The sequence below is a fragment of the Brienomyrus brachyistius genome, chromosome 22 (genome assembly GCF_023856365.1).
Source record: "Brienomyrus brachyistius isolate T26 chromosome 22, BBRACH_0.4, whole genome shotgun sequence".
In the NCBI taxonomy this organism is placed as follows: Eukaryota; Metazoa; Chordata; class Actinopteri; order Osteoglossiformes; family Mormyridae; genus Brienomyrus; species Brienomyrus brachyistius.
The window spans coordinates 4869034-4896643 of NC_064554.1; the positions used below are offsets into that span (position 1 = coordinate 4869034).

The 27610-nt window shown below is 46.8% G+C and overlaps 2 protein-coding genes across 4 annotated transcripts; one reads left to right on the top strand and one right to left on the bottom strand.

Annotated features, from left to right (window-relative positions):
- Positions 1-70: 70 nt before the first annotated feature.
- Positions 71-10619, bottom strand: LOC125717439 (bMERB domain-containing protein 1-like). Of its 2 annotated transcripts, XM_048990359.1 has the most exons (7): positions 10324-10619; positions 8380-8503; positions 5069-5142; positions 4279-4393; positions 3627-3718; positions 2724-2782; positions 71-1977 (listed from the first exon to the last, which is right to left on the bottom strand). In XM_048990359.1, the coding sequence occupies exons 1-6, from the start codon at positions 10409-10411 to the stop codon at positions 2769-2771; spliced, it is 507 nt and encodes a 168-aa protein (XP_048846316.1). In that variant the 5' UTR covers positions 10412-10619; the 3' UTR covers positions 71-1977; positions 2724-2768. The 2 variants fall into 2 exon arrangements, with proteins under 2 accessions (XP_048846316.1, XP_048846315.1); XM_048990358.1 differs by lacking the exon at positions 2724-2782 and having other exon boundaries at positions 10324-10618.
- Positions 10620-16230: 5611 nt separating this feature from the next.
- Positions 16231-27302, top strand: pdxdc1 (pyridoxal-dependent decarboxylase domain containing 1). Of its 2 annotated transcripts, none has more exons than XM_048990353.1 (23): positions 16231-16425; positions 17879-17955; positions 18164-18232; positions 18463-18543; positions 18933-19079; positions 19213-19402; positions 19559-19627; positions 19723-19801; positions 19905-19989; positions 20089-20137; positions 20270-20371; positions 20480-20605; positions 20705-20755; positions 23066-23126; positions 23227-23297; positions 23419-23524; positions 23660-23831; positions 23917-24035; positions 24152-24273; positions 24388-24480; positions 24565-24661; positions 24749-24850; positions 25092-27302. In XM_048990353.1, the coding sequence occupies exons 1-23, from the start codon at positions 16405-16407 to the stop codon at positions 25277-25279; spliced, it is 2277 nt and encodes a 758-aa protein (XP_048846310.1). In that variant the 5' UTR covers positions 16231-16404; the 3' UTR covers positions 25280-27302. The 2 variants fall into 2 exon arrangements, with proteins under 2 accessions (XP_048846310.1, XP_048846309.1); XM_048990352.1 differs by having other exon boundaries at positions 16232-16425; positions 18930-19079.
- The last annotated feature ends 308 nt before the right edge of the window (positions 27303-27610 follow it).

Below are 27610 nucleotides of genomic sequence, written 5' to 3' on the forward strand. Positions count from 1 at the left end.
AAGTGACCGCAGGAGCCCTGACACTGACGCGGGGGGGTAATGCAGAGAAAGACAGGCAACTAATGACGCTTCAGGCTGTTTTTATTTGTGTTAGATTGCAGAGAGTTCAGCCGAGAGAAGCCTCTTTCTCTGCTGACAATCTGGAAGACAAACAGATTAACCAATGATGGCAATGGTGTGTCTAATGACTCCTGCAAGAATACAGTCAGGTGTTAAATAATGGTGAAGCTACGTTCCGAGAAATGCATCGTTAGGCCATTTTGTCATCGTGGAAACATCGTAGAGTGTACTGACACAAACCTAGATGCTACTATGGTATAGCTTAAGTAACGATAAAAAAGTATCAGTATGGTACATACATATACCAACATAGTTGTTTATTGTCATTATGAAGTATTATACACTGCATACAGTTGTATGTGCCACATGTTAACACTGGCAGCAGAATAGGTTTGTTTACGCCAGCATCAGCACGAACACATGAGACATCACGTTATGACGTCGCTACGCGATTGGAATTTTCCGCTCCGTTATAATCTTACATGTTATAATGTCCATTACAAAATTGATTATGTTATCCGTCATTGACTGAAACATCATTACGCGGAGTGGGACTGCAGCCGCCCGTATGCTGCCTGCGGTGGTCATTGCGATTTCCACGATTTCCCCATTTCTCTTCCAACGCCGTGTGAATTATTAATTCATTCTAATGGTAGAATAAAGGCCCTTAACCATCGGCGCCTTAAAGTGGACATCCAACAGTACGCCTGGTCATTAGGCGTCAGGCGACAATAACTGTTTGTCAACTATGCCAGAATGCTAACCGCGGAAATGAGCCCAGGTACGACGGAAAGACGTTTAATCAGTGGACTATAGTTTATTCTGAGATGGAACAGAAAATGCACGATTGACTACCATGCTGTCGATCTTTCATCTTACTGGAAACCAACACAAATCCTCGCCCACCCGCAAACAGGAGTATGAACCTAAGCTGGTTAGAGCACAGCTGTCCGACAAAAGAACCTCGACGCGTACAACGTGCCTGATGACACAGTTTCCCGAAGTTCCTGAAATGGACACCGTCGGCACAGAAAATCATCTCAACCACTGGAACTATTTAGAGATGAACAAAATGGTACAACTGGGTGAAACACTACAGAGTAAAATTTTTTTAAAGATATTAAGAAAGAGACTGCATTACGTTACAGATTCCTAAAAAGTGACAAGTCATTTTTGTTTCTGAACTACTTCATGCTATCATACAGAAAGTAGAGATTTCACTTGCTTTAGTTAAAAACATGACAGTCGTGCTAATGCAGTGAGCTAATATGTCTGTTAATGACAGGTTCATAAAGTCTATAAAAACGGCATAACGATCCCAAAAGAAAAAAAACTGCAATATGTACACACTGTACCGAGGCAGCCATCTCAAAGTGCTGTTATTGACTTCCAATAGCGCGCTCGGCCTGTGTAGGTGGGCTGTGTGGTGGGTGCGCCAGCGCAGTCCAGCTAATGAGCCTGTTAGCGTGACGCTAATTGGTTGGTCTTGAACACAAAGCACACAGCCGCTGCTGCTGGGATCAAACTAGACAAACACGAAACTTGAACAAAGTACAGTATGATGGACGGAAAGTTTAAAAAGTTGTGCCCTGATAAGTACACCCACCACCTCCCCCTCCAAAAAAAATACATTAACCCCCTCCCCAGTAGAAATTAATCTTTCTCCAGAGCTCACTGTGTGCACCAGGCCTTATACAGAGGTGACAGTGAAGAGAGACCAGTATCTTCTGATTGGAGGGTGTGAGGGGCGGGATGACGGGACGCGCCCTGGATTGGTCGGGCGGAAAAAGAAGTGGGGTCACATGATGACACACTGGGTGGCCCCGCAGCAGTCCTTCATGAAGGCAGCCCCCGACTTGGCAATGGAGAACTTCTTGGGTGAGGGACCTGGGGTGACCATGTTGGTGTTCAGGAGTCCTTGGAAGCAGAAAAATGACCATGAGAATCCATTTCAGTCATGTTTGCTCAGCAGACATGTTTTGTAAGCAAGTGTTCATTGCACACAATCCAACTACTAAATATTTAAATTCTTATAATTGCTCAGAGATCCAAATTATGGTATTTATGCAGCAGCAATAACCACAGCTCCAAGAGAGCCTACACCAGCTGTACCCACGCAAACTGCACCTACACCAGCAGCGCCTACACCAACTGTACCTACACAAACTGTACCCACACCAGCAACGACTACACTAGGGCTGGGCAATAAAATGGGAATGATAATTATCACAATATAATTTTCTGTGATATCAATGTGACAAATGGTCAATAAAAAGCATCATTTAAGACGCACGTTAATGATGTCACTTCCTCTGTGTCTATCTGTCAGGACCGGCAATGGAGCACAAGTGCAGACACGGCCATCAAAACCCAATCAGGGGAGTTACTGAACAAATACGAGAATGCAATGCGGCAGGCAGACAGGCGCATGAAAGACAGCACGGTCAAAACAGCGGTGAAACTCACAGGGAGAGTAAGTCTGTCCAAATCAACCTGTCTGATAAAGGTACACCAACAAACTCCAATACAAAGGTCCATGAGAAAATCCACACAGTAATAATGGCAGTGTTGACTAAAATAATGTTCCTTTTAAAAACTGATATTGTGGATAAACCCGGTAAAAAATAGCTTAGGTGGTACTTCGGCGATTTAATGAAGCCTACCACATCACAGCCCGGTGCTGCGTGTTGTAATTTCTGGCAAACACTTCAGCCAGCTAAGCCTGAAAATAATATGAATTTATTTCACCATGCGAAACACTGTCATCCAGCAGAACATACAGAATGCAAGCACTTACAGCACCAGCAATTAGCGTTACATCAGTTGCATGCCGGTTTGGTTCAAAACGGGACACAGAATTTTATTCTTTAATACCAGATGGGCGGCAACTCTACTAGCAATGTTATACCCGCCGCCTTTAAGGAGCAGCAAGGCAGCCGGAGGAAAAACCCAATAATAAACTGTAGAGGCGTATTGCGAGTTTTACGCCTTAGGACAAAAATATTATTGTATTATTTTTTATTAAAATTAGATTTCAGTTTGTCAGTTTTCAAATGTTCCGTTTAAGGGGGATCTGTTTATAAAAAGGAATTTTAAACATAAAAGGAGGTTCAAAGTAAAACAAAATAATGAATTATTTTTGAAAATAACGATTTATGACATATCGTGATAATTATTAAAATCTACTGATATGGAAAAAAAATTATGATTAAAATATTTTTCCATTTTGCCTAGCCCTACCCTATACCAATAGCATCTCCCCCAACAGCAACTACACCACACAACTACACCAACAGTACCTACACCAAGAGCCTACACCAACTCTCCTACAACGATATTACCTACACCATCAGTATCTACACCAATAGCACATACACTAACAGCGCATATACTAAGTGCCGACATCAAGAGTGCCAACACCAACATTGCCTACAGCAATATTACCTACACCAATAGCACCTACACCAATAGCACCTACACCAACAGCGCCTACACCCACCATTACTTTAACACAACTTGAGAAAATGGCAGCAGCTATAAACACATGATGGGCTCCTCCGTCTCACCCTGGTGCTGAGATTTGTCATCTGTGAGCTTTGCCAGTGGCTTCAGCTGGAATCCAAGGCGATCAGCCATCTCCTTATCCTCCTCCTGCTCCCTGTGGGGGAGGGACAAAAGGCATCTTCCCAGTCATGGACAAATACTCACGTTGACACTCCCCCAAAATGAAGTGGTAGGATCTTACAGCCTTTGCTGGGTGCTTGTGATCCTCCTTTAAACATGAACCCTACTGACACGTTCATAAATATCTGAAAACACTGGGAAGATGCATAAAATGGTCTGATGGGGAAACACCAAATGACTATGTTCTGGAAAGATCTTATGTTTACTGTTAGGTGGCCTGTGGGTGGAGGCCTCCACTGAAACCTCTCCTGCCACAAGGAGTCCTTAGCGGTGTTCCACAAAGCAGGATTTCTCAGTTAACTGGGTTAACTTAAGCTAGATGTCGTGATCGTCCAATAAGAGTTCAGGTACAGAGCATTCCTATTGGACGATCATGACTTCTAGATTAAGTTAACCTAGTTAACTGAGGATCATTGCTTTGTGGAACACCCCCTTGTCTTCCACAGTTTGTTAGATAATGTTGCCTCCTTGGAGTCTAATAGTGATTCTCTTTTGTTTTCTGTTTCTGACTTCAGCGCAGAAGTAAGAGCTGACCTCAATCTCTCCACCTCCGCATCATCCACGAGAAAATCCCTCTTCTGGACGAGCTGATGGATCCTCTGAATCAGCTCGTCTTCCTTCTGCTTGTCTGTCAACGTTTTGTCCTTCTCTGAAAAAACGGGAGCCGCTCATTGGAAAGTCACAGCATGTCCGTAAACTTACAATTTACGTGTGAACTACTCAAGGGAAACGGCGAGTTTTTATTGGAAACGCAACGTGTCTCCAGGTGAACATACTGTCAAAAAAAGTCACACAAACTGCCAGTTTGTTCACTGTAAAAACTGCTGCATATTAATAAGCTTCCCAAAGCATGATGCAGAGACATTAAGTACAGTGACCAAATCAGTTAATACAAGCAGAGGATACACCCAAATTACATAGATTACAAATTTTTGGCGTCATTCATATTTTAATCGTACTACTAATCTGCTTACGAAACTGCGCGTGTAAATAGATGCCCATATAGTACCAAAAAGCCAGCATCTGGACCAATGTTTTGCCCGTCGTCTAAAGCCATAGTAATTATTTCTCATGCGCCATATAATCGAGATTATATCATGATATCGAGCAGCCCTAATGCGATGATGAAACTGATGATGACGACTAAATCACAAAAACTTATAGCCAAGGTTTAGCACTGTCACCCCTCATTTGAGACAGAGTGAAATTGGCTTGCTAAGCCAGCAGCCCCCAGAAGGTGGCGCCCTAGGTGGCTACCTATGTTGCCTAATGGGTTGACTGTCACTGCAGGGCCAATATACATACATCTCCCACGTAGTCTTACCAGGTACAGCCATGATGTTCCTCAGCTCCTGTTTGAGGGCCATGATATCCTTGCACAGGTGGATGTCATCCATCCTGAAGGAGAAAGGCACCTGGCTGAGATTAGGAAGGGGCCGATCCACATTTTTCAGTTCTGATTCCGATACACAACTGCCGAAACCGATACAGATTCCGATAAAAGTGCTTTTTAAATATTTTAATATCCTAAATCTTTAATTAGGCTCCTAGAAACATGCATAACGAACGGTTCCACCTCGTTTGTGCATCCTGTTTTTTTAGCGTTGAGGCATTTTCGGTTCAATTTGAATATCTTCCACTTACACGCCACTGCGACAGCAGCTCCTCGTGTGTCACAAGCTTCAGCGAGTAAAACAGCTCAAGCTAGCGACTCCCGAATCATCCGGTACTTTTTTCACATTATTCAATGTGCTCACACCCAAAAACAGACTGAGTGGCAGCATTAGCGTTTAGCTTGGATGCCGGGAAAAACACATGTAAAATGGGAAAGAGCCTGATTGTACAGTGAGACTGATAAATTTAACAAGAAATAGTAGCTGTCTTTTTAGAAACTGCCAAAAACTAAATAACCGGTCACATGACCAATACCCAATCTGTCTAATAGGTACGGATCGATGTCAGTACTAATCCAGAATATGGGATCGGTGCACCTCTAGCTGTGATGCATGCCATGTAAACTGCAGAGTCCCAGTGAACTGGCAGGAATTGTGGGCTGGGGTTGGGGGGGGCGGTGGGGGTCAGGGTTATGAGCAATGGAGCCCCGCTTTGAAGATACAGAACAGAAGCAGCAGTAACAGCGCTGAACCCGCAGCCCTCTGTGGCTTAGCAGATTAGCGCACTGTGCCTACCATCAGGAGGTTACCAGATCAAAACCCAGAGCTGGCAGACTTATGTCATCATTTGGCCCCAGAGCAAGGTTCTTAACCCCAATCGCTCCAGGTACCGGCTAACCTGATTTTCTCAAAAAAGTACACATTGCCTTGGATAGAAGTTCATGCTTTTTCTTTAATCAAAGCAGGATCGAGCAGCACTCCACTCAGACATCAAAGAACACCATCTCTGTACAACCAAAGTGCAGACATGAGCCCCTCAGCCCCGGGCGAGACACTCCAAAGGCAGAGCAGCGCCCCCACGGGTCCTCAAAGCCTTCCCATCCCACACACCGGCTTTGGGAATCCCTCCCCAGCTCGGCTGCCAGAACATTCCTTCGTCTCAGGCAGCAATCCGGGCCCCGATGACTCATGCCCTCTCTGGCAAGTCACAGGCCTCTGCGGAGTTGCGCTCTCATGACACATTTTCTCAGCAAACTGTTCCATGCTCAGTGCATCCAGTTCAAAGGCCCCAGCCGTCTCGAAATGCTGAAATTTTCAGATTCTTAAACTTTCATCGGGAAGGATTTTAAATAAATCAGCTCACTTCTACCAGCAGGAAAACGTCGCAGCAGCAGATGTAAAGTGTCATCCTTGACTGCCGGTTTTAAAAAATCATTTTATTAAAATGTTATTTGGTAGGGGGTGGTGCAGTGGTCAGCACTGTCACCTCTGGGACTGACTTTTGAGTCCCCACCATGGCTCCATTTGTGTGGAGTTTGCATACGATCATGGCAGTTTCCAGTGGATAGCACATGCTCAGGTGAAATGAACCTACCAGTGTGTGTGTGTGTGTGTGTGTGTGTGTGTGTGTGTACACTGCAATGGGTTGGTGCCCCATCCCAGGTTGTTTCCTGCCTTGTGTCCATAGGATCTGGACCCCCCCCCCCCACAACCATGAATAGGACCAGCAGGTACAGAAGATGGTTTCGTGTGCTGCTATACAATGCAATACAGTGCAACTTCACTGTGACGCATGGCAGGTGCAACTTCACTGGACCGTAATCTGAGCCTCCTGCAGTGACAGGGTCAATGTATTCTGATGCAGTCCTACTGTGTTCAGTTTGTCATGAGCCGTAATTAACACAAGCAAGCGAGCAGCTTTGCTGAGAAACCCCAGGATGTTCTGCTGGATGTCTGCAGTCTGCATTCAAACCACATCTTCAAAGCAGATACTGGAGGCTAATTGTGTCCAATCGGCAGCCTGCCGCAAAGGCTGTATCGAGCACGCATCGCTAACGCCGTTTCGAAGTTTAAGTGGTCCTCTCCCAGCCTCACATGAACGTTAGCCAGATTCACACACGAGCTGCTGCCCGGTCAACCATGGAATTAATTGCTCTTCAAGGTCAAAGAGCACCGAAGAGTTCAGACGAAAAGCCACAGCGCAGAGCGATGAGCAGCCTGCAAGCTGCCGGGGATCTGCTGCCAGGTACCAACAGAGCAGCTAATGACCGGACGGCCGGACTCGCATTAAGAGCAAAGCACCGGTTAATTTCTGTGTGGATCCGTCGCCCGCCCCCCCCGCTCGCCCCTCTTCCTCCCCAGCAGTGGAGACACGTTTCACTGTCCTTTCCACTACGCTCCCCAGATCTGCTGCTGTTCCGTTTATCTATCCTTCCATTTTCAAAAAGGGCTGATCCAGTCTGAATCACGGGAGCTTCACCCTGGAAGCAGGCGACAGGAACCAGGACAGACCTCGGACAGGTCGGCTGCTCACACACTGCTCACACACTGCTCGGGGCAGTTTTACTTACACAAAAAAAATTCTGAGAGCAGAATGAAAAACGACTAATCCAGTTAGATTGTGGAGTAGGTGGGTTCAAGCAACTCGAGGAGGCGGGACCAAAACATCTGATTGGTTGGTCCTGCCTCCTCTAGTTGCTTGGGCCCACCTCTTCTACAATTTGATTGGTTATCTCTCTGAACCAATCATTTTTCCTTCTGCCCTCTTAACATTTTTTATAACTTTTTATTTTTTATAACTCCCATGAGCTCACACACCACACTGTCCATCTATCAAACCATCCATTTATATACACAATGGATTAAAATGAGTCAGCTTAACCGCTGCATATGAGATGTAAGAGAATCCCAGTAGCAGGACGAACGGAAACACTCAGCACACACAGGGAGAGCGTCCAAACCCATGATTTATTGGAGGGAGGGGGCTCATAGATCATCTCAATGTTTTCAACAGTACTGAAGCCTGACATCTTTCCCAAATCCTCACCATCCTCTTCCTCCTCTCAACAGAATTTCACACTCAAAAAAATTACTCCCCCGCCCCCAAGATGTGCTGAAAATAAAATAAATCATTAGCAAGCAGAGTCGGAAGATCATAGCTAGCTAGGTGGCTGTTTGCACTGGGGGGCTCTACGCAAACGCATGGTTTGAGTGGTGGTATAAACTCTGAGGGTCAACTCACATGAAGCGCAGCTCGGACTCTCGGCGCACCAGGACCTCGCGGAGGCGCTGAACGCGCGCCATCTCCGCCTCCAGCTGCTCCGGCGTCAGGGAGTTCTCCGACATGGACACCGTGTCCGACTGGGCTGGGACAGGAATAGCATGGGCCGGCGTCAGATGCTGGGAGTGATCATGCCCCCCCACCGTATCCTACGCCCCTGTGTTCTACATTCGAAGGTGGAGGCACTAGTGAGATGGGATGTGACGGGGAGTTGCATAAAGATTACTTAGCAAGTAATAAAAGTCGAAAAAATATTTATACTTTATATTTACGGTGTAATTAATAAGTGCAGAAACACAATAAACTAGTCCAAGGTCATGCCTCTGGTTGCTGCAGACATGTCGGATCCGCGTGCGATCATTTAAGCGGCCGCTGCCGCTTCTGTGCGGTTTAATTTCCCCAGCCATAAATCCACGGTTCGTAATCGCATTTGCCGCCGGCCTACAAATTCATTTGGCTGGTGCTGAAAACGCCAGTCGCCCCATCGCCGGGCGAAATCTCATTTATGGTACTCCTTAGTGGTGGGACTCAATTGCCATAGGCATAAACAAACTATTAATTAGAGATGCAGCAGACTGAGTTACAGGTGCTCGTTGTAAAATCAATCTTGACATCCTGAAAAGGAGCGAATGCAATTGAAGTGACTGATGTTTCTGTAATGGGTTACGGAAGACAGGACGTGGGCGTTAATAATCCACAAAAATCAAACGTACTGTTAAAAAGTTCCTTACGGGTCCACTGTCGAATTAGCCTAAATACTCCAACAGCCCACCCAATTTACACATGTACAGCTTGCGTTTGTAAATCCTATCACTTTGCCGCTAATTGCACATTGTGAATATTTATGATTATTGTTTATGTTTATTGACTCATATCTTGTCTCTTGATACGCATGAACCGTTTTTAATCACATCTCGTAAAACTATGTCCCCTGTTTCAGTGTTTGAGCTGGGCAGCCATGCATTTCGCTGCACAATGCCGTGAATATAATAACTGCGTATGCGACGAATAAAACTTTAACGTGACTTCGACTTCTTAAGCACCTTCTCCTATACATTCGCACCCGTAGAAAGACATTCTGCCTGTCTCGGGTGCAGACTGATGTAAAGCAGCACAGTAAAATCTAAACGGCCCCGGCTGCCCCTCTGCAAACTGAGATTAACGTCACGCAGGTGCAGAGAAGTGAAGCCCGCCCGCCCTTAACCATTAATGATAGGCTGCCAGAATTAAATTCCGTGATCAAACGGCGACATGTCCGTCTACGGAGTCTCCACGTTCTGAAATGTCAGTAGCATCACCTTTTCTTATTGGAATCCTTTTAATACTCGGTCTACTATTTCCAACTACCAGTGAGACCACGGACGGTTCATGCAAACCGCCGATTTGATGCTGCTCAGGCGAAACAAAGCAGCCGCTATGCATATTATACTGAGGTGCGCGGAAAATAACATGCGGCTCCCCGTCAGGTTCAACTACAGAGCAAAACACACAAAGGTGCTCCCGGGATAAGCTGACTGGCACTACTGTATGTGGACACGCCGCAGGAACGTGCAGCGCAACCGTATTATTGCATATTTATTAAGCCATTAGCGTTCTGAGCGGATCTCTCTATGCCAAACATGGACAGTAGTGGGAAAAAAACATAGCCTACCCGGTCCATGTTTGACATTATATCGACGGCCAAAGCGGTTAGTGCGGTCTGATCACTAAGCGGTACATTCCGGCATAGTATTATTATTGTATTGAAACTCACAGCACATGCAATCACAGCGTGACAGCATCCTGCTGACACATACGCATAGAAACGAAAACAATATTTACAGCCCCCATTCGGACATATAAATCGGGCTATTCATTGCTCATAATCTGCAGGATGCTTTGGGATCATACAAGCCTGACGCTCACATTTGTCTCCCGGCCACGCAGTCGTCTGCACTGATCCGTAGCTCCTGGGCGGTCGGCTGCTCTCCGAAATAGACTTCTTCATTTCCATGACCTCCGCGGGTGTGTTTTTCGTTAAATATACCTCATGCAGACGAGCCGGACTCGCGGTGAAATTGCCGTGGTGTTCAGGAGCGGTCGGTGTCGCGTAATGCGTCCCTGCATCCGTGCAGCGTACCCTCTCTCTCCCGTGAACCGGGGCACACTGGGGCTGCCGCGCAGATGATGCCTTCGGCTGCTGGAGGGGCCACGGCGCGTGCGTCGAGGGGACTGCATAGGGCAAAGCGGACAGCGCTCCTACATGCAACCACGCAAGTCGAACTTAGGGCATATGAAATAAAGCTTTTTAGATGTCTGGTGACTATGCGTGAGACTGTGATCTACAGGTTCAGTAATGCAATAATTATACAGAATAATTGACAAGTTTGCTCTCAGGTCCTCTGGAGTTCTTTGTTCGCATTATGCTGTCTGAAGGATGCTGAGACTGTGAAAGTGAAAGGCAGTTTCTAGGTGACCACGGGGGTTGCTTGACAGCAAACTCCAGACTGTTTTTTGATGTCAGTCCACCCCTGTGTTGTGCGTTAAACAAATTTGTCTATAGCAATAGCTGTAAAACTTCATCATTACCGTTATTGGAATTAATCGATTTGAATCAGTACTGTGGCTGCCCGGAATGGGTAAAATATAGTTTTTTTGTGTTGCTGTTTTTTTTGTTTTCTTTTTTTTTGGGGGGGGGGGGGGAGAAGGGGTCTCTCTAGGGGTCAGAATTATTAATGGATTGATAATATCCTTAAGAGCAGCATACATTCACTGGCCACTTTATTAGGTATACTTGTTCAATTGCTCTTTGAAGCGAATATCTTATCAGCCAATTGTATATCCGCAAAATGTATAAAATCGTGCAGATACAGGTCAGGAGCTCCAGTTAATGTTCACATCAAACATCAGGATGGGGAAGAGAGACCATTTAAGTGACTTTGAATGTGGCATGGCTGTTGGTGTCAGACGGGCTGCTATGAGGGTTTCACAAACTGCTGACCTACTGCGATTGTCACACAGAACCATCTCTAGGGTTTATAGAGAATTGGCTGAAAACAAACAACAGCAAAAAAAATCATCTACTGAGTGGCAGGTCTCTATTGTGGATGACAGAGGTCGCAGAAGAATTACCAGATTGGTTAACAGTCACTCAAATAAACACTCATTACAATCAAGGTATGCAGAACAGCACCTCTGAACACGCAACACGTCAAACCTTGAAGCAGATGGGCTACAGCAGCAGAAGACCTCATTGGGTGCCCTTCCGTTCAGCTAAGAACAAGAAACCGCAGCTACAGTGGGCATAGACTCACCAAAATGACGCACTGGGAGACCGGAGAAACTCTGCCTGGTCAGGGCAGTGTCCTGCTGTGACATTCTGATGGTGAACATGACAGTGTGAATGTATTCTGTATAAACAATTCATGCTAGTGTGGTGGTGTAATGATGGGGGGGGAGGGGTATTTTCTATGCTTTTGGACGCTTAGTACCAGGTGTAAATTGCTTAGATGCCACAGCCTACCTGAGTATCGTTGCTGCCCATGTGTATCCCGTTATCACCACAGATACCCAGATAATAATGGCTACTTCCAGCAGGACAACACGCCACAGAGCTCATGTCATCTCAGACTGGTTTCTTCAATGTGACAGTTTGCTGTATTCAAACGGCCTCCACAGTCACCAGATCTCAATCCAATAGAGCACCTATGGGATGTGGCGGAATGGGAGATTCTCATCATGAAGGTGCAGCCGGCAAATCTGCAGCAACTGCGTGATGCTTTCAAGTCAACATGGGCCGAAGTCTCTGAGGAATTTTTCAAACACCTTGTGCAATCTATGCTATGCAGAATTAAGGCAGTTCTGAAGTCAAACGGTGATCCAACCTGCTACCATCATGGTGTACCTAATAAAGTGGCCAGTGCTTGTATATTCTAGTTTTGTCATATTGATTTCGATTTGTCTACGGTGTAATAAAGCTTAGCTGTTTTCCTAGACTGCGTGTAAATTTAATCTAATACTTTATTGTCATGCTAAATAAGAATTCTTTCCATTGTGATTGAACATGTCAACATTAAATCATTATTTGCAGCGTCGATCCATCCATCCATCCATTTTCCAAACCGCTTTATCCTACTGGGTCGCGGGGGGTCCGGAGCCTATCCCGGAAGCAATGGGCACGAGGCAGGGAGCAACCCAGGGTGGGGGGCCAGCCCATCGAAGGGCACACTCACACATGCACACCTACGGGCAATTTAGCAACTCCAATTAGCTTCAGCATGTTTTTGGACTGTGGGGGGGGAAACTGGAGTACGTGGAGAAAACCCCACGACGACATGCAAACTCCGCACACGTGACCCCAGCGTTGATCCATTTTCCAAAAGTAATTCTAATAATCGACTGTTGGTTGGATGCTGGGAGATTTCTTTCTTTTCACTTTATTTAATGCCAATGTGACAGTCCGCCCACTGACTTTTTTTTTTTTATTGAGAACAAAATGAAACGTCTTCTCACCGCGTCCCCAGTACAGAGCACATTCTATACATTCTGTGTCTCTTTGGATAAACGGGGTGAAAGCAGAGAAAAACAGTTCGGTCACTTTAATTTTCTTTAAGTAAGCAAGTTATGTTAGCAAAAAAGTCATTGTTTTGTGGCATCTTTAATGTCTTGATAACAATCTAAAATCCAGTTCTGGGTTTTATGCCGCCTGCCCTCTCATTGAAATAAGAAGGAACCAATCCGGTGCATGTTAGTTGGCTGCGGGTTATAAGCAGAAGTACAATGAAACAGAAACGATGCCTCTGTTGTCGGAGTCTCTTTACATGTCAAACATTTCAGGGGCATCCTTCGCAGCATTTGCTTTCCATACGTTTTTGTTTCTGTGGGGAAACAGGGCCCCAAACCCATCCGCTTACTGGGAACATGCCCCGTGCCACAGCTGGCGCATCCAGCCTCGTTAAAAGTGTTAATTATTTGTGGTACAAACTTCGCTGTAGATTCTGCCCCCTTGAGGCCAATATTAGTAATGCAGGAAATATTCCTGCCTGGCCTCCAGCTTGTAAGTTACCTGTAAAAGAGTTACTGTTTTGAAACACATTTATAATAACTGTATAACATATGTTGTTCATTATTAGATACTATGTATATTATGTGTATATGCATAGAGTATGTGTGTGTGTGTAAAACCTAAATTGTTCCACATAATTAAAAAAATTAACATACCTTCAAGTCTTTAATTGGCTCAATGTAGTAAAAGTACCACACCTACAATAATAAAATATTTTAATTATTGTTACTGTTCTATGCTTAACATCTATACTTAGGCCGAAAGCCATGACACATACAGTACAGGCTGGTCATCTCTCATTCAACAGTTTTTAAACTTAGAAATGTGAAATATGAGCAAAGATAAACTGATTCAGTTCCTGTTCTACAAATAGGCTTGTAAAAATGCTTCTATTAGACACCCATCATTAAGTTGTTGTACATTCACGTAGCGAGCCAGAAATCCATATTCCATTGGAATAATACGTCAATAATTGCACGGCTCATAGTTCAGATAATGTGACTCTCCACTCTAAGATATAAATGAGAGATATGCAATATGGACAAGGGAATAAACGGATCTAAAATGAAGATGTTTAGGCCTAATTGTTATGCTTTGATCGTCTTATTCCACCCATTATATATCTACTAAAACAGTACAATTGTACAATACAGTACAATTATGGGAAAATGGTATCTGAGCTATTAGTTGTACCCAGACACGGTCCAGTGAACTGTGAAATAATGGATGCTGTAGCATTATATTAAAGTATAAGTGATTTAGATTAATGGCAATTGTTTGTCCGCTCGGATGAACAAAATCTGCAAGTAATGAGTCAAGCTTTTTGTATGGGACCTGGGTACCTGGGGAGGTGAAACAGCTCCACCCCCAAGGACACACCTGAGCATTTGAGCACACTGGCATGCAGGACGGACTAGCAAGTATTGATGGGGACAAACGCAGTGCGTACAGGAGCGGCCGAAAGCATGAATTGCGGGGGCTGAGTCCAGGCCCCCCATGGGGTTAGTTGTCCTGTTTGGAGTCCAGGGTCGGGGGCTCCTTCCTGGGGCTGAATATCTAGACCAGAGCCAACGTGATGTGGCAAGAGGAAGGCACGGCAGCCCATGAAGGGGGTACGCAGGTATAAGCGAATGAGGACAAAGTTCAGGAACTAGCAGGAGAAGAAACGCTTAGGGCTACAGTTAGGGTCTATCAGGCTCGGTGCCAGTCTGGTCCTGTCACATTTGTTTTGGCCCCATTTGGCCAGCAGGTGTCGCTGGCCATCCTGTTCCCTCTATCTTGTAGCCCTAAGTCCCTAATGTGTTTCCTTGCACTCTATGATGCTATATAGCTTTATGGGTTGAGTGAGTGGCTGGGAAGCTGATACTCTTCCAGTCATGGGTTTGAGGTTTGCCTCATCTGTTTTATTTAATCAGTGGCGTTCCGTATTGTTTATCTCTGTTTTTGCTTTGTATCCTTGTTTTTGATTTTCCCTGCACCATTCCCTGCCGTAACAGGGTCAGGGTCATGGTGCAGACAGCAGAGCATTACATTGTATACACATACAGCCAGGACACATAGGTACTTATGCTATAATGCTGGGGCATATTCTTAGCTGTTTTACCTGTGCAAAGGGCCAGTACATTAGTTCAGCCTAAACCTTTAACAATAAATAAGCAGCACTTTCCACTGCAGTTTTAGTCTACAGGTCACATTTGTATGTTAATGTTCTGTTTTAAAGTTTCTTACAAATTAATAAGCACACATGATCTGAAATAAATTCATTTGCCACGTTTTCAAAGTAGGCTAATCTGCCGTGATTAAGAGGTCACCTAGACATGCACTTGTAAAACCTTCCTTGAAACTGGCACAAGAATTTCACAGTGTTCCCTTAAACATAAATGAAAATAAAACCTAAAACCTGACTTTAATAGTAGCAGCTGCAGACTTTTAGCAAGCTTATAGGTATGTGCAGGAAAATGTTGGATTGCTTCTAATTATGGGAATTTGGTTTTAAGGATAATGGATTGTTTATTGTCATTCCAAAACATGTTGTGCATGAAGGGAATGAAATGAGGTATTCAGGTACAGTGTAGCAGCAATAATAAGATAGAGATCAAATCATTAATTCATTGAACATTAATTCAATTAATAAAATTAAGGTAAAAATTAAGAATAAAAATAACATAGTAGCATTGGGATAAATAATAATAAGTAATTTCACAAATTAATGATTCTGTGTACATCGATTTAATAATGAATGGCACGTGATCTGAGAATATCTTACTGCATTTGATAAAATTCATTCATTCATTCATAATCCATCCAGAACATCCGATCTCCTCACAGGATGTTAATCGACTGTTCACTAAAGTGAACAAGGACAGGACAGGATAAGGCATTTACTTTTGATGCAGTCATGTCGAAATTTTCAGTATAGGTGTAGTACAGTAATTAAGCAGACGGCTTAAGATGTTAACTATACTCGCCGTATGAAGTTACATCTCATACCGTCTGCGTGGATTATTGGGCGCACGCGAATATGGAAAATGGTGGGACTAATATATGAAATTAAGTGTTACTGATTTGCGGCACCCCCCCGCGACCCAATAGGATGAGCGGTTTGGAAAGTGGATGGATGGATGGATGATTTGCGGCATTTAACTCTCGCTCTCCATCCGTCAACTTTCTACCTGCATGTTATAAAAGCGGAGGCTGAGTCGAGCAAAAAGAACGGGTCGCCGGAGGGGGCGGGATCGTGACGTCACGTGACGTGGCCTCTGCCAGCGTGGAACACGAGGGGAGGGGGGTATCCCGGAAGTGCGGCGGCCACAGGGATCTGGAGTGTCAGGAACTGTTGGAGACGCTGCCCGGTTTGGCTGTCAAGCAGGCGGCGTGGGCATCCTCAGCGTTCGCTTTCCGGCCCGAACCGGAGCTCACGCCTGGACCGGACCGCCGGAGTCATGGAGGCGCCGATAGAACAGGTAGCCGCGGGCTGGTACTGCGGTGATTCGGCACGCCGCTAATGCGCTAGCTAGCAAGAGCCAAAGTGCATAAATAAACCCGCTCCCAGTAAATGTCGTGTCAGCCCGCTGTAGTGTTATGTTACCCTTCCTCTTGTACGCGACGGGGAAAAGACGACGCGACAGGGGATATAAATTGCGAGTTTATATGTGTCAAACCCGGATCTTGAACGGGGGCTCGGTACTTCCTAGCCGCTCTCCTTTACGTGTTGAATCATTAACCTGTGCGCGTTTTCCTGGTGTCGCTTGATGGACTGGCAGTTGCACAGGTGAAACTGTCACTCTCAAGGGGACAGTGACACAGCTCAATGGATTTTGCGCCAGGCAAGCTACAAACATCGTGCTCCTGCGAACAGACGGACAGATGGGCAAAGAGGACATTCACAGGATCTCATTCAGGACATTTTTTTTCCACGTAGTTGTTTTCATTAGTCATGGTTGCTCCCTTCTGGAGAGGATGTAATCCCGAAGGGATGGGGGAGGTAGCTGGTGCCCTAGGTGCTTGTATGTCTTTCAAAATAGGTGATAGGGCTCTGTAGAACTGGGAATATACATTCTCTTAGACATGACGGTTTTAGATTTAAATTTAAAGTTAGAGTTAAAAAATAATTAGCAAAACTTAAAAAAAGCATATTTTAAATGTGAGTCTGATGATGAAATATTTAATGGCTTGAATAATAAAGCTTCCAGTTGCAGACTGGTAACCATGCATCATTTACATTTATTTACCAGATTGTTTTGTCCAACGCAATGCACACAAGAAAATTAGAGAATACAGCGTCCTCTGAGCACCTGGCATTAATGGCCTTGCTCAAGAGCTCAGTGGTGACATCACTGTATATACAGCGTATTCTGTCTCTTTTGAGGTTTTCACAGATACACGCAGAAAGTGAATGCAATGACCATAGTCAATGGCTGATGGTGCTGGCCGCGCAGATCTGCACATGGCTGCGCAGATCTGCACATGGCTGCAGAGTGAAGTCGTAAACTGTACTTAGGACGAGATACTTTCACTCGTGATAGGATCTGTGTCAATCGCATAGTATTCTCCTGGCAGAATACTATTACAAATTGCCACATAGTACCTAGAAATAGGCAATATACAACTGTAACTCATTTTCACTTAAAGTTTCCTTAATTAGCACTTTTTTGAAACTCAGGGTATCTGGATAATTCCAGTTATTACTGGAATTCGCAGTGATCAGTTGTAATTGGATTTATAACTGCAAGCTTAGTAAGTATGGAGAGGGAGCTGAATTAGCTGTTTCTTTGTGAATCTGAGATGTTATGTCTTACTGTCCCCCATAAACATGATAAATAGTATCTTCCTGTTATTCATGCTAACGAGCCTCCTGACGGCCTCCGTGGCTCCGTGCCGATGGAGGCTGACGCAGTCCCACTCTCTCCTCTTCAGGCGCTGGTGGACCCCATGCTTGCTGAAATGGGCGAGAACCTGAACAAGGCCATACAGATTCTGGAGGATGGCCAGAGGTTTGTTGGTTTGCGTTTTCCCGCTCCGTGAACCTCTGGCCTCGGCGGTCAGTTTTGTTCCTCTGAAGTAGCTGGGCTGGGGGGTGGGGGGGTGGACATCAGTAAGATTTTGGCGACGGCAAGGTGGAGCCCATGCACAGGCCTCTTCAGGAGGCCCCGCTTGACCTGCTGCGGAAGGTTCCACGCCTTTCTCTCCTTGTTTCTCTAGGGAGGTGGCAGACGACAGAGAGAAGAGGAAGTACAGCCGGAAGGACATCCCGGGGCCCCTGCAAGGAGGGTAGGGGGCAATCGAGCGCTTATGGAGACTTACTGTGGTTTAACTGCGGTTTTTGGCTTTTGGTGTATCAACATTTAGCCAATCTGCAGTATGAATCCTACCAGCAGGGTAATCTCCAGGTGACATGGTTCTAACCAAAATATCCACTGTGATGTGCGGTGTGGCTTAGCTCCTCCCTCTGGGAGCACGTAACAGCAGCTGGCATGGTGTGTGTGTTTGTGCCCCCCCAGTGGCCAGGATGTGGCGAGCATTCTGCAGCTGGTCCAGAACCTCATGCATGGGGATGATGAGGATGGCAGATGGGAGCACCGGTAAGAGGTCCCCCCCCCCCCCTTATTTAATCTGTCGTGATGAAGACTAAGAAGTCTGCTAGCATCAGCAATGACCACCTGTATCTCATGGGCCTAGCATGCCAGTCACTGGATTTGCTGTGAGTCACAGTATGGCGGTCTTCATGATTGTCATGGTTTATAGTGATGCCAGTCACCAGGAATGGCGTGGGTTTCGTTGTAGGGGGCTCCGAAGTTGCTATGAGTTATGGTGATGGCAGTCGTCGGGGTTACCTTGGGTTACGGTGATGGTGGTCACCAGGGTTGCTGTGGGTTACGTTATAGTGGCCTCCAAGGTTGTCGTATGTTACGGTGTGGCGGTCTCTAGGGTTGCCATAAGTCATAGTGATACCGGTGTGTCTTTCCAGCAGGATGCAGAATGTGGGTGAGCAGGGTCACATGGCCCTGTTGGGCCACAGCCTGGCTGCCTACATCTCCGTGCTGGACAGGGAGCGGTTGCGCAAGCTGACCACCCGCATCCTGTCGGACACCACGCTCTGGCTATGCCGGCTCTTCAGGTACGACCACTCCCCATCCGCCCCCAGCCCTGGGTGCCCCTTGGGAGTGGCTGTTTATCTTCCCTGATTTCAGGGTAAAGTACAGTGATGTTTCAGGAGTGCTGTCTAGCTGATTTCGTTGCTACTCTGGCAGATATGAGAACGGATCAGCGTATTACCATGAGGACGACCGTGAGGGTCTCCTCAAGGTCTGCCGGCTCGTCATCCACTCGCGCTATGACGACTTCGCCACTGAGGGCTTCACCGTGCTCGGCTCCCGACAGCCTGTCGTATACCAGAGCGCCGCCTGCAGGACAGGGCTGGGACAGTACCTCTGCAGCCAGGTGTGATGATCATACAAAGAGGCTAGATTTGGGGTTTTAAAGGCCCTAACAGAACACAATCGTCTGATTGTGGTCTAATGCTTCACTATGTTATTCACTCGAAAATGTCCAGATGTTGGAGTGCAGCTTGTCGTGTCTGACTGTCTCTTTCCACAGCTGGGTTTACCACTCTCCTGCCTGTGCACTGTGCCCTGTAACACCATGTTTGGATCTCAGCACCAAATGGTAAATATGGCTCTTCTCCAAAGGCCTTGAGTCCTTTCTTTGGACGAAACCTCATTCTGGACCTGATTTGCTGGTCGTCCTGTTTGCCTCTGCAGGATGTTGCCTTGCTGGACAGGCTGATCAAGGATGACATGGACTCCGGAAGACTCCCCTTAGTGCTGATAGCCAACGCCGGTTAGTATGGAAGCGCCTCATAGATTCTTTGTTAGCTTCTCATAGAATGATTTGAGGTTAGGGTGTTCTGCATGGGGTTGAGTACACGTTCTCACCTTGGTAGGATCACCTGGCGCAGGGCACACAGACAAGCTGAGCCGCCTGAAGGAGCTGTGCGTTCAGTACGACATCTGGCTTCACGTGGAGGGGTGTGTACTTGCTGCCGGCCACTTGTTTTCCCAATTAAAATCTCAAGTCAGATCCCCGCCAGCTCCACCCTGATGTTGCATCTCCTTCTCCACCTCCAGAGTCAACCTGGCGACCCTCGCACTCGGTTGCGTCACGTCTTCAGTGATGGTATGTCCGCCTGGAGTTGGGGCTTTTGGGAATTCCGCCCCTCAGAATATTCCCTGGAATTCCACCCCTTGGAATATTCTCTGGTATTCCATGCTGTTTATGTGTACCTGGACATCATCCATTCCTTTCTAGGCAGCCACTAAAGCTGACAGCATGACCCTGACCCTGGGGCCATGGTTAGGCCTCCCCGCGGTTCCGGCCGTCACACTGTACAGGCACGAAGATCCTGCCCTGGTCAGTCAGGCCCATTTCAGGCACCACCGATTTAACTGTACATTACTTTGATGACTGTCACCTTCCATAACACCACTGATGACATCATCCTGGCTGGTCGCCCCACAGTCTCTAGCAGCGGGCCTGACCTCCAGCCAGCCGGTGGAAAAGCTCCGAGCCCTCCCCCTCTGGCTGTCCCTGCAGTACCTGGGGCATGATGGGATCGTGGAGAGGATCAGACATGCCTCACAGCTGGTAAGCAGTAACCTCGAGGCTGTTAGCGCCACCACCAGGCACCTCACAATAACAGCATGAGTGAGAGTGGGGAAAAAAAATCATTTCCTGTTTCTGTAGAGCCAGCAGCTCCTGGACCATCTGAAGAAGCAGGCTTCCATCAAGACATCGGTATGCGGCTACCTGTTTTTTTTTTTGTTTTTTTTTTTTACTTTGTGAGTTAGCCTGATCCTCTGCTGGCACCTGTCAGATCTCTGGTGTCGTATTTAAGCAGCTAATCCCCTGGCTGCATTTAGTACAGAATCGCTGCCTCGTCGGCCACGCCTCCTACCTGAGGCTGCGTGACTGACTGAAATGCTGCTGCTGTTGGTCCGTGACAATGCACACCTCCACCGCGTCGGTTTCACATGGCCGACGCTCCAGCTTCCCCGTGTACGTGTCGCGAGTTTGCTTTTTGAAACGGGCCCGTTTGAGTTCCCGCCTTGTCTAAAGACGACCTCGCGGATTCGGGTAAACTCAGTGAAGGGCCATGAGGCGGAGAGGGCAGTGCACATGACCTCGTGCCTGGCGGCCCTGGTGAGCTCAGCTACGCTTGATTTCAGGGCATGACGTCTCGCTTCCGGGTGCCTCCCATCTCCGGGGGCTCTCTACAAGACGTCCTGGGTTCCCTCGTACTGTCCATTGTAGGTGGGCCCCGCCCTGTGCCTGCTCATGCCCTCCTGCCCCCCCATCCTCGCCATCATGCTTACTCACGCTCCTGGGGCAAGCACAGTCTCAGATCCTGCTCGAACTCGGGCTCAAGCAGGCACAGCGATTAAGACTCATTGTGCTAAGTATGCAATTATCATTTTGTGCCTTTTGGATTCAGATTTAAAAAATTTTTAAAAAAATGTTGTAGCAAAACCAGCTATATCACTTAAAAGTGGTCGGTCAGCATTCCTAAGATAATACTGGTTTAGGCTGAAAGAGACATTGATGTCTTAAGCGCATTATTCAGTGAATAGTAACTTAAAAATCAGCATGGCAGGTAAGCTGATTTTCCAGAATACTCTGTGCTCCACAATGAGATACGGATTTGAAGCGCAGGGGCGGTGTAATGGTGAAAACCAAAGGGCACATGCGTGAATCCGTAGAGGCCTTTCCCGTGTAGCCGCACCCTCTCCTCGTTCCCTGCGTGTGGGACCGGCAGGGGTCACGACCCCGCTGCCCTGCATGGATCAGACGAGGGTTTGCTCTGCATGAACGCACCATGCATTCGGTGGTCTCATATCACCAGAGGACTGTCACACGGTGACTTCTTGGCTTGAGCTAAAACACCAGGTAGCCTGTTTATCAGACATCCGTCAGGTTTATTTCTTTATTTTTTATTTTTTTTTTTTTGGGTGGGGGGGGGGGGGATAAATTTCTACATTGTTTTTGAACAACGCAATCACATGGAACACGTTTTTCAAAAATTTACGCACAAAAATTGGTGCAATCCGCTCAGTAATTTGGCCCATGGGATGTCACTGTGAAGACAGTATTTTGTGAGATGTGGGTATGACGTCATACATCTGGGCTGAGAGAGAGAGAGAGCATCACCAGCTGAAGACTGGCGTCAGCCAAAGCAAGCCGAGCCGTTCATATCATAAACCGTTAATGGCATCATCATGCACCCAAAACACCACCTCTGTTGCTTGGGTGTAATCTTGCCCTGGTGCCTTCATTTTGCATGGATGACAGTAGGGCCATGCGATACCACATTGCGACATACTCTCGATTACATGGGCATATGCGCAGTAATCACCAAGACTTTACATGGCAGGTGAAACATTTGTCCGGATGCTGGTATTTCCGTACTATACGGACGTTTATTTACACCGGTTTGGTGCAGATTAGACTTTACATTTTAGTCGGTCGTATAAATTTGTCACCCTTATGGGTAATAAAGGCGTGGGACTTTAAACTGCCAAAAGTATGGCCACGCAACTGACGTCATTTTACCTAGTTTAACCACAATATCTTCTCCTTTAAAAGATGTCGTGGCTGTTGAGCTGTTCCTTTCTTCACTGCCGCTTCAGTGCTTATCGCTTCCATGATTTACCGAAACGGTAACGTGATGTGCTCTGCTAACCGAATTTAGGAAGCATAAGGATACGCTGAATTTATACAGATTACTAACTTTTGGACGTCGTGATACATTTCTCATTAATGTTTTAGGCACACTACTAACCTGCTTACCGAATTGTGGGTGTAAGTAAACGTCTGTATAGTACGTAGAAGCTGGCATCTGGACAAATGGTTGCCCATCATCTAAAGCCCTAGTGATTATCATGCATGTGGCGTGTGATATTGAGTACATCACAATATGATATCATGCAGCCCTAAATGAAAGTTGTGCTTCACTTTCGGTGCTGTCGGAACGTGCTGGGGGGTGGGGGGTGGTTGAGTCTTGCCCGTGAGACCCTGAGCCTGTCTCCCTTTTGCTGCTCGGTCTGTCAGGTGGAGGATGAGCTGAATTCGCCGGTGGTGGTGTTCAGGTTCTCCCAGGACAGCAGCACAGGTGCGTCTGCAGCTTTCTTGTCCTTATCCTTTTGAATAAGGAGCTGAGGTTGAGTCGGGTTGCACAGCCGAGGTTATAACTTGTGTCCCAACCTTCCCAGCATCCAGTGTGGGTTCTGTGGAGGGCTGCCTTGGCTGGGAAAGGGAGGTGCAGGACTCCCTCAACAGATGGGTAAGGCACCTGGACGACAGGGGGGGCTTCTGCTGAATGCTGAGCTCTCAGAAGCAGCATGTGGGTTTTTACCGGAGGACTGCATTTGCACACATGTAACTGCCATGTCCCGCCCCGGCAGCTGGGTGAGCGGTTGGTGCAGCTGGTGCCTGCCAGCGGCGTGGACGTCGTGGACCTGGAGGACGAGGGCACCTGTGTGAGATTTAACCCACTGATGACTGCTGCAGGTATGGTCCCGAACCTTCTCTGAACACGTCTGAGCACACCCCCTCCATAACTTTGCCCCGAGACCCTGCCCCATTGACTTGGGAGGCGTGGCTTATGTGGGTGTGGCCTGAGCAGATGCGCTGTGTCCTCGTCAGTGTTGGGCACGCAGGAGGCCGACGTGGAGACCCTGGTGGCCAGGTTGACAGAAATAGTGCCCCTGCTGTGCGCAACACTGCGCCTCCGGCAGGAGTTCAGGGAGGAGGTGTACCGGCATGCCACGCTTGCCTACGTGGAAGACCTGGGCTGGCCGGGCCTGGGGGCCATCAGGTCAGAGGTCGGGGCCCAGAGCGCTGATGGGAGTGGGGCGAGGACCCAGTTTGTATGAAAGAGAATTAACGACTGCCCTTCACAGGTACTTGCCCAAGAGCGAGGAGCCAGACGCGGGCAGGAGGCAGCAGGAGGTGGAGAAGGTCAACAGTGACCTGCTGAGGAAACTCAAGGAGCTGGATGCGGACCTCAGTTTCTCCACAGGTGTGTCCACAAGGTCTCCTGAGGGACTAATCAAGGAGTTTTAAGTAAGGTTCCTCCTGAAGTGTCTGCTGGTAACAGAACTTAAATAACCAGGAGATGACGCCCTTTCCTGACAGGCCCGGAGTTCGGCCCGGAAAAGAACTGCGTGTTTGTTGGCATGGCAACGGAAGACCTGGACGTGGCAGAACTGGTAAAGACAATCGCATCACTGGGGAAGGACATCGAGGAGAGCGGCAAGGTGAGACCACCATGCTGAGGCCTAGAGCACAAGGCTGGTATGATCTCACATCAGACGTGTAATGGCTGTTTAATAAGACCTTAAGCTGAGCCCCTGGTGTGGCCCCACCCCCAGTTACTGGAGAACATGACGGAAGTGGTGCGCAGGGGCATTCAGGAGGCGGAGCTACAGCTGCAGAAGGCCAGTGAGCAGAAGCTGATGGAGGAGGTTTGTGTGGGCTCTGGGATTCCAGACTACCTATTGATCGACATCCGCCTTCACTTTCCTAACACATCTCTCTTTCACCACCAGGGGGTGCTGCGGCAGATCCCGCTGGTGGGCTCCATGCTGAACTGGTTGTCCCCGACCCAGAGTTCTGTAAAAGGCAGGACGTTCAACCTGGCTTTAGGTATGGACACACCTCCTGAAACACTACAATCCCAGAATTCCCATCGCACACCAGAGCCTTGAAACTGTCTGTGTTGGTCACCTAAAGGTTCCTTGGACACCACAGAACCCACGTACTCCACCAGGACCCAGACGGGAGGAGAAACACCCCCTGCCACCCCCACATCCACCGTCTCCAAGCAGTTGCCAGGTAACAAGCCTCACTAGGACATGATCCATGGCCTGGGTGGTCTCCTTTTGCACTGTCAAGCCGAAAGGTAAATCGGCTCGATAAATACAAAGATCTTCAGCCGATGAATCTCCTACTCTGAAGCTCCCAACCCATGTTTTCCTCAGAAGAAAGACTTGCACTATAGTGAAAGTGAAGACTGATAGGATCAGGCCTGGGCCATCAATATCAGTGACGCCTCCCACCCCCTGTCTTATCACAGGGCATAAGCTGTTTCGCCGGGGGCACGGCAGCTTTGACGCCCCCAACAGCACCAGCTTCCTGAGTCCCAGTGAGACATCCCAGAGCTGGGGGCCCCAGGACGGCTCTGCTGGGTTCCCCCTGCAGGCGGAACCTATCCTCACAGAGGCCGACACCCAGGCTCCAGAGGCAGGACACTATGTCAGATAGGATGACCGGCTGTGGAGCATGGTGTAGGACCGTCACCCAGGAAGCTGCTGAGAGACCCTGGGGGTGGGGTGGTGGTGGTGGGGGGGGGGTGCTCTCTGGAGCTCAAGCAGCCGGTTAACAAGTTTGGGGAAAGCAAGACGGCTAACATGTGGGCGCATAGCAACAAGGACGGAATTAACGTCTGTGCGTTTTCCTTTATCCCTCCTAACCTTGACTTAATCACTTTGTAATCAAGATTGTATACAGAAGTAAAATGTGATTGAATGAGTAGTGGAAAAGCAGATCATTTTGTGACAGGTGCTAGAGATGGGTATCCTGGAGAGGGGTATAGTTTTTATGTCATTTACAAGCTGTTATCAACACTGTTTCACCTGTCCTGTTACACCTGCTTCAGCCTTTTTAACATGTGCACTCTCTGAGTTCATTTGAAGGAATCGTAGATATTTATCTCTGAAGAAATAATCTTGTCTCTTAGACCAGTGTTTCCCGACCCAGTCCTTGGGGAACCTCGGACAGTCCACGTTTTTGCTTTCTCTCTGCCGTACCAGGTATTCGGTGTTCCTGATTGGCTGGGACCTGGGAGGGAGCAAAAACGTGGACTGTCTGGGGTTCCCCGAGGACTGGGTTGGGAAACACTGTCTTAGACAACACTGAAGACACTGGCTGTGTAGTTAGATGACAGGGTCTCTTAGATCACTTTCTGTTTTTATATTTTCTCTAGGTAAAGAGGCTGGGGAATGAAGTTTATTTTATCTAGAAACATTGAATTTGCTGCACTTTTTCAAATGCTTTTTATTTAACTGGATATTGAATTAATAATGTTTTAGATTAATTGTTCTTTCCGATTTTTATTTACTATGATCTGGGGCTGATCGTTTTTTCTTCTAATCAAAATAAATAGTTTGTTTACACTTTCTGTTTATTTAAAATAACCTGGAGCCATTTTCAGTTTTTAAATAGAGTAGCTTTTCTTGTTGGCCCTACAGTCGTTTGTCTCTTGTTTGGCTGTCTTGTGTGTACTTTCATCAGGATTGGTTTGGCAGTGGGGCCGGTGCCCCTCCTACTCTGTGTCCTCTGGTCAGTCGTGTTTCGGGTGCTTGGAGTGGGCAGTAGAGTAACAGGATTTCCCTAATTTTTCTTTTGATTAAATTTCTTTGTGCCAAAACTGTAAAAATGGACCATACTGTACTCTGTGTGGGCCTACTGTAGTACCCATTAGGGTTATAAATGTTCCTTTACTTGGTAATATCAGTATCTCAGAGATATCCCACCTCCCACCGATGTAGTTCATCTGACCAACATAAAGAGATGCAGTCTTGTCTTTCTGTGTTAACCTGAGATGAGATTCTTCTGATACAGCCTCCTTCGTCCTTTCCGTTCGCCACAGAGTTATGTTTCTCCTGCTCTAATGTGAAGTGTCATGTAGCCCAGATTCATTTCTCCACGACGGACTGACACACAAAAGCCGAGGCGGTTTGAATCCCCCCGGGCTTCTCCAGTTTCTTCCTCCCGTCTGTGTCTCTCCCGGCGAAGTCTCACGCTCGCCTCGTAGCCTTGACACCTGTTTCTCCTACTGTTGATTCACTGTTCCTCACTTTGGTATCATGGCCGAAAGAAATGTCGGCTTGCAACACCACAGCAGCTGCCGACGACATGCTTCAAGTCCAGATGTTACATAACTAATGTATTTAAGTGCAATTTTAAAAGAACCTTTTCAGTGCCCACGGATCTTTGTCTTCCTTTTCACAAGTCCTGTTGGTTTTTGGTGCAATAATTAATTTTGATCAGTAGTTGGGAGCGAAATGTCTAATATATTATGAAACTAAAGATTTAAGATGATTATTTTCCCATTTTACTTTACAGTTTGAATATAGTTCGGTGTTACATCCTTAGGCTGAAATGGGATCGGCTGTTTTTTATGTCTTCACAAAGATGTAAGACTCCATGCCCTTTCCCCAGTGTTCTTGGAAAATGAGTGGAATCGGTCACTCTTGTTGCCTTTATTAAACCACATTTTGATGTATTCACTCTGTGCTTATTTGTCAAGTGCCTTTGTGTATCGAGTGGGTGTAATATATCCCAGCTTGGGAATCTGGTACAGCTGAATAACAGGAAATACCTATATTTTAAAGGGTTTTCTTTTGTATGGTTTTGCTATAAATATTTAGCTACACTGACATTAACTTTAATTGCCTAATAAATAATTTGACCCCAAGTCATTCTTATTACTAAAATTATATTTAAGTATTGTACTTAAGTAGTACTTTAACACCACCCTGCTTACATAATGCCTTGTTAACACATATAATATTTATCATTCATTTTTTTACT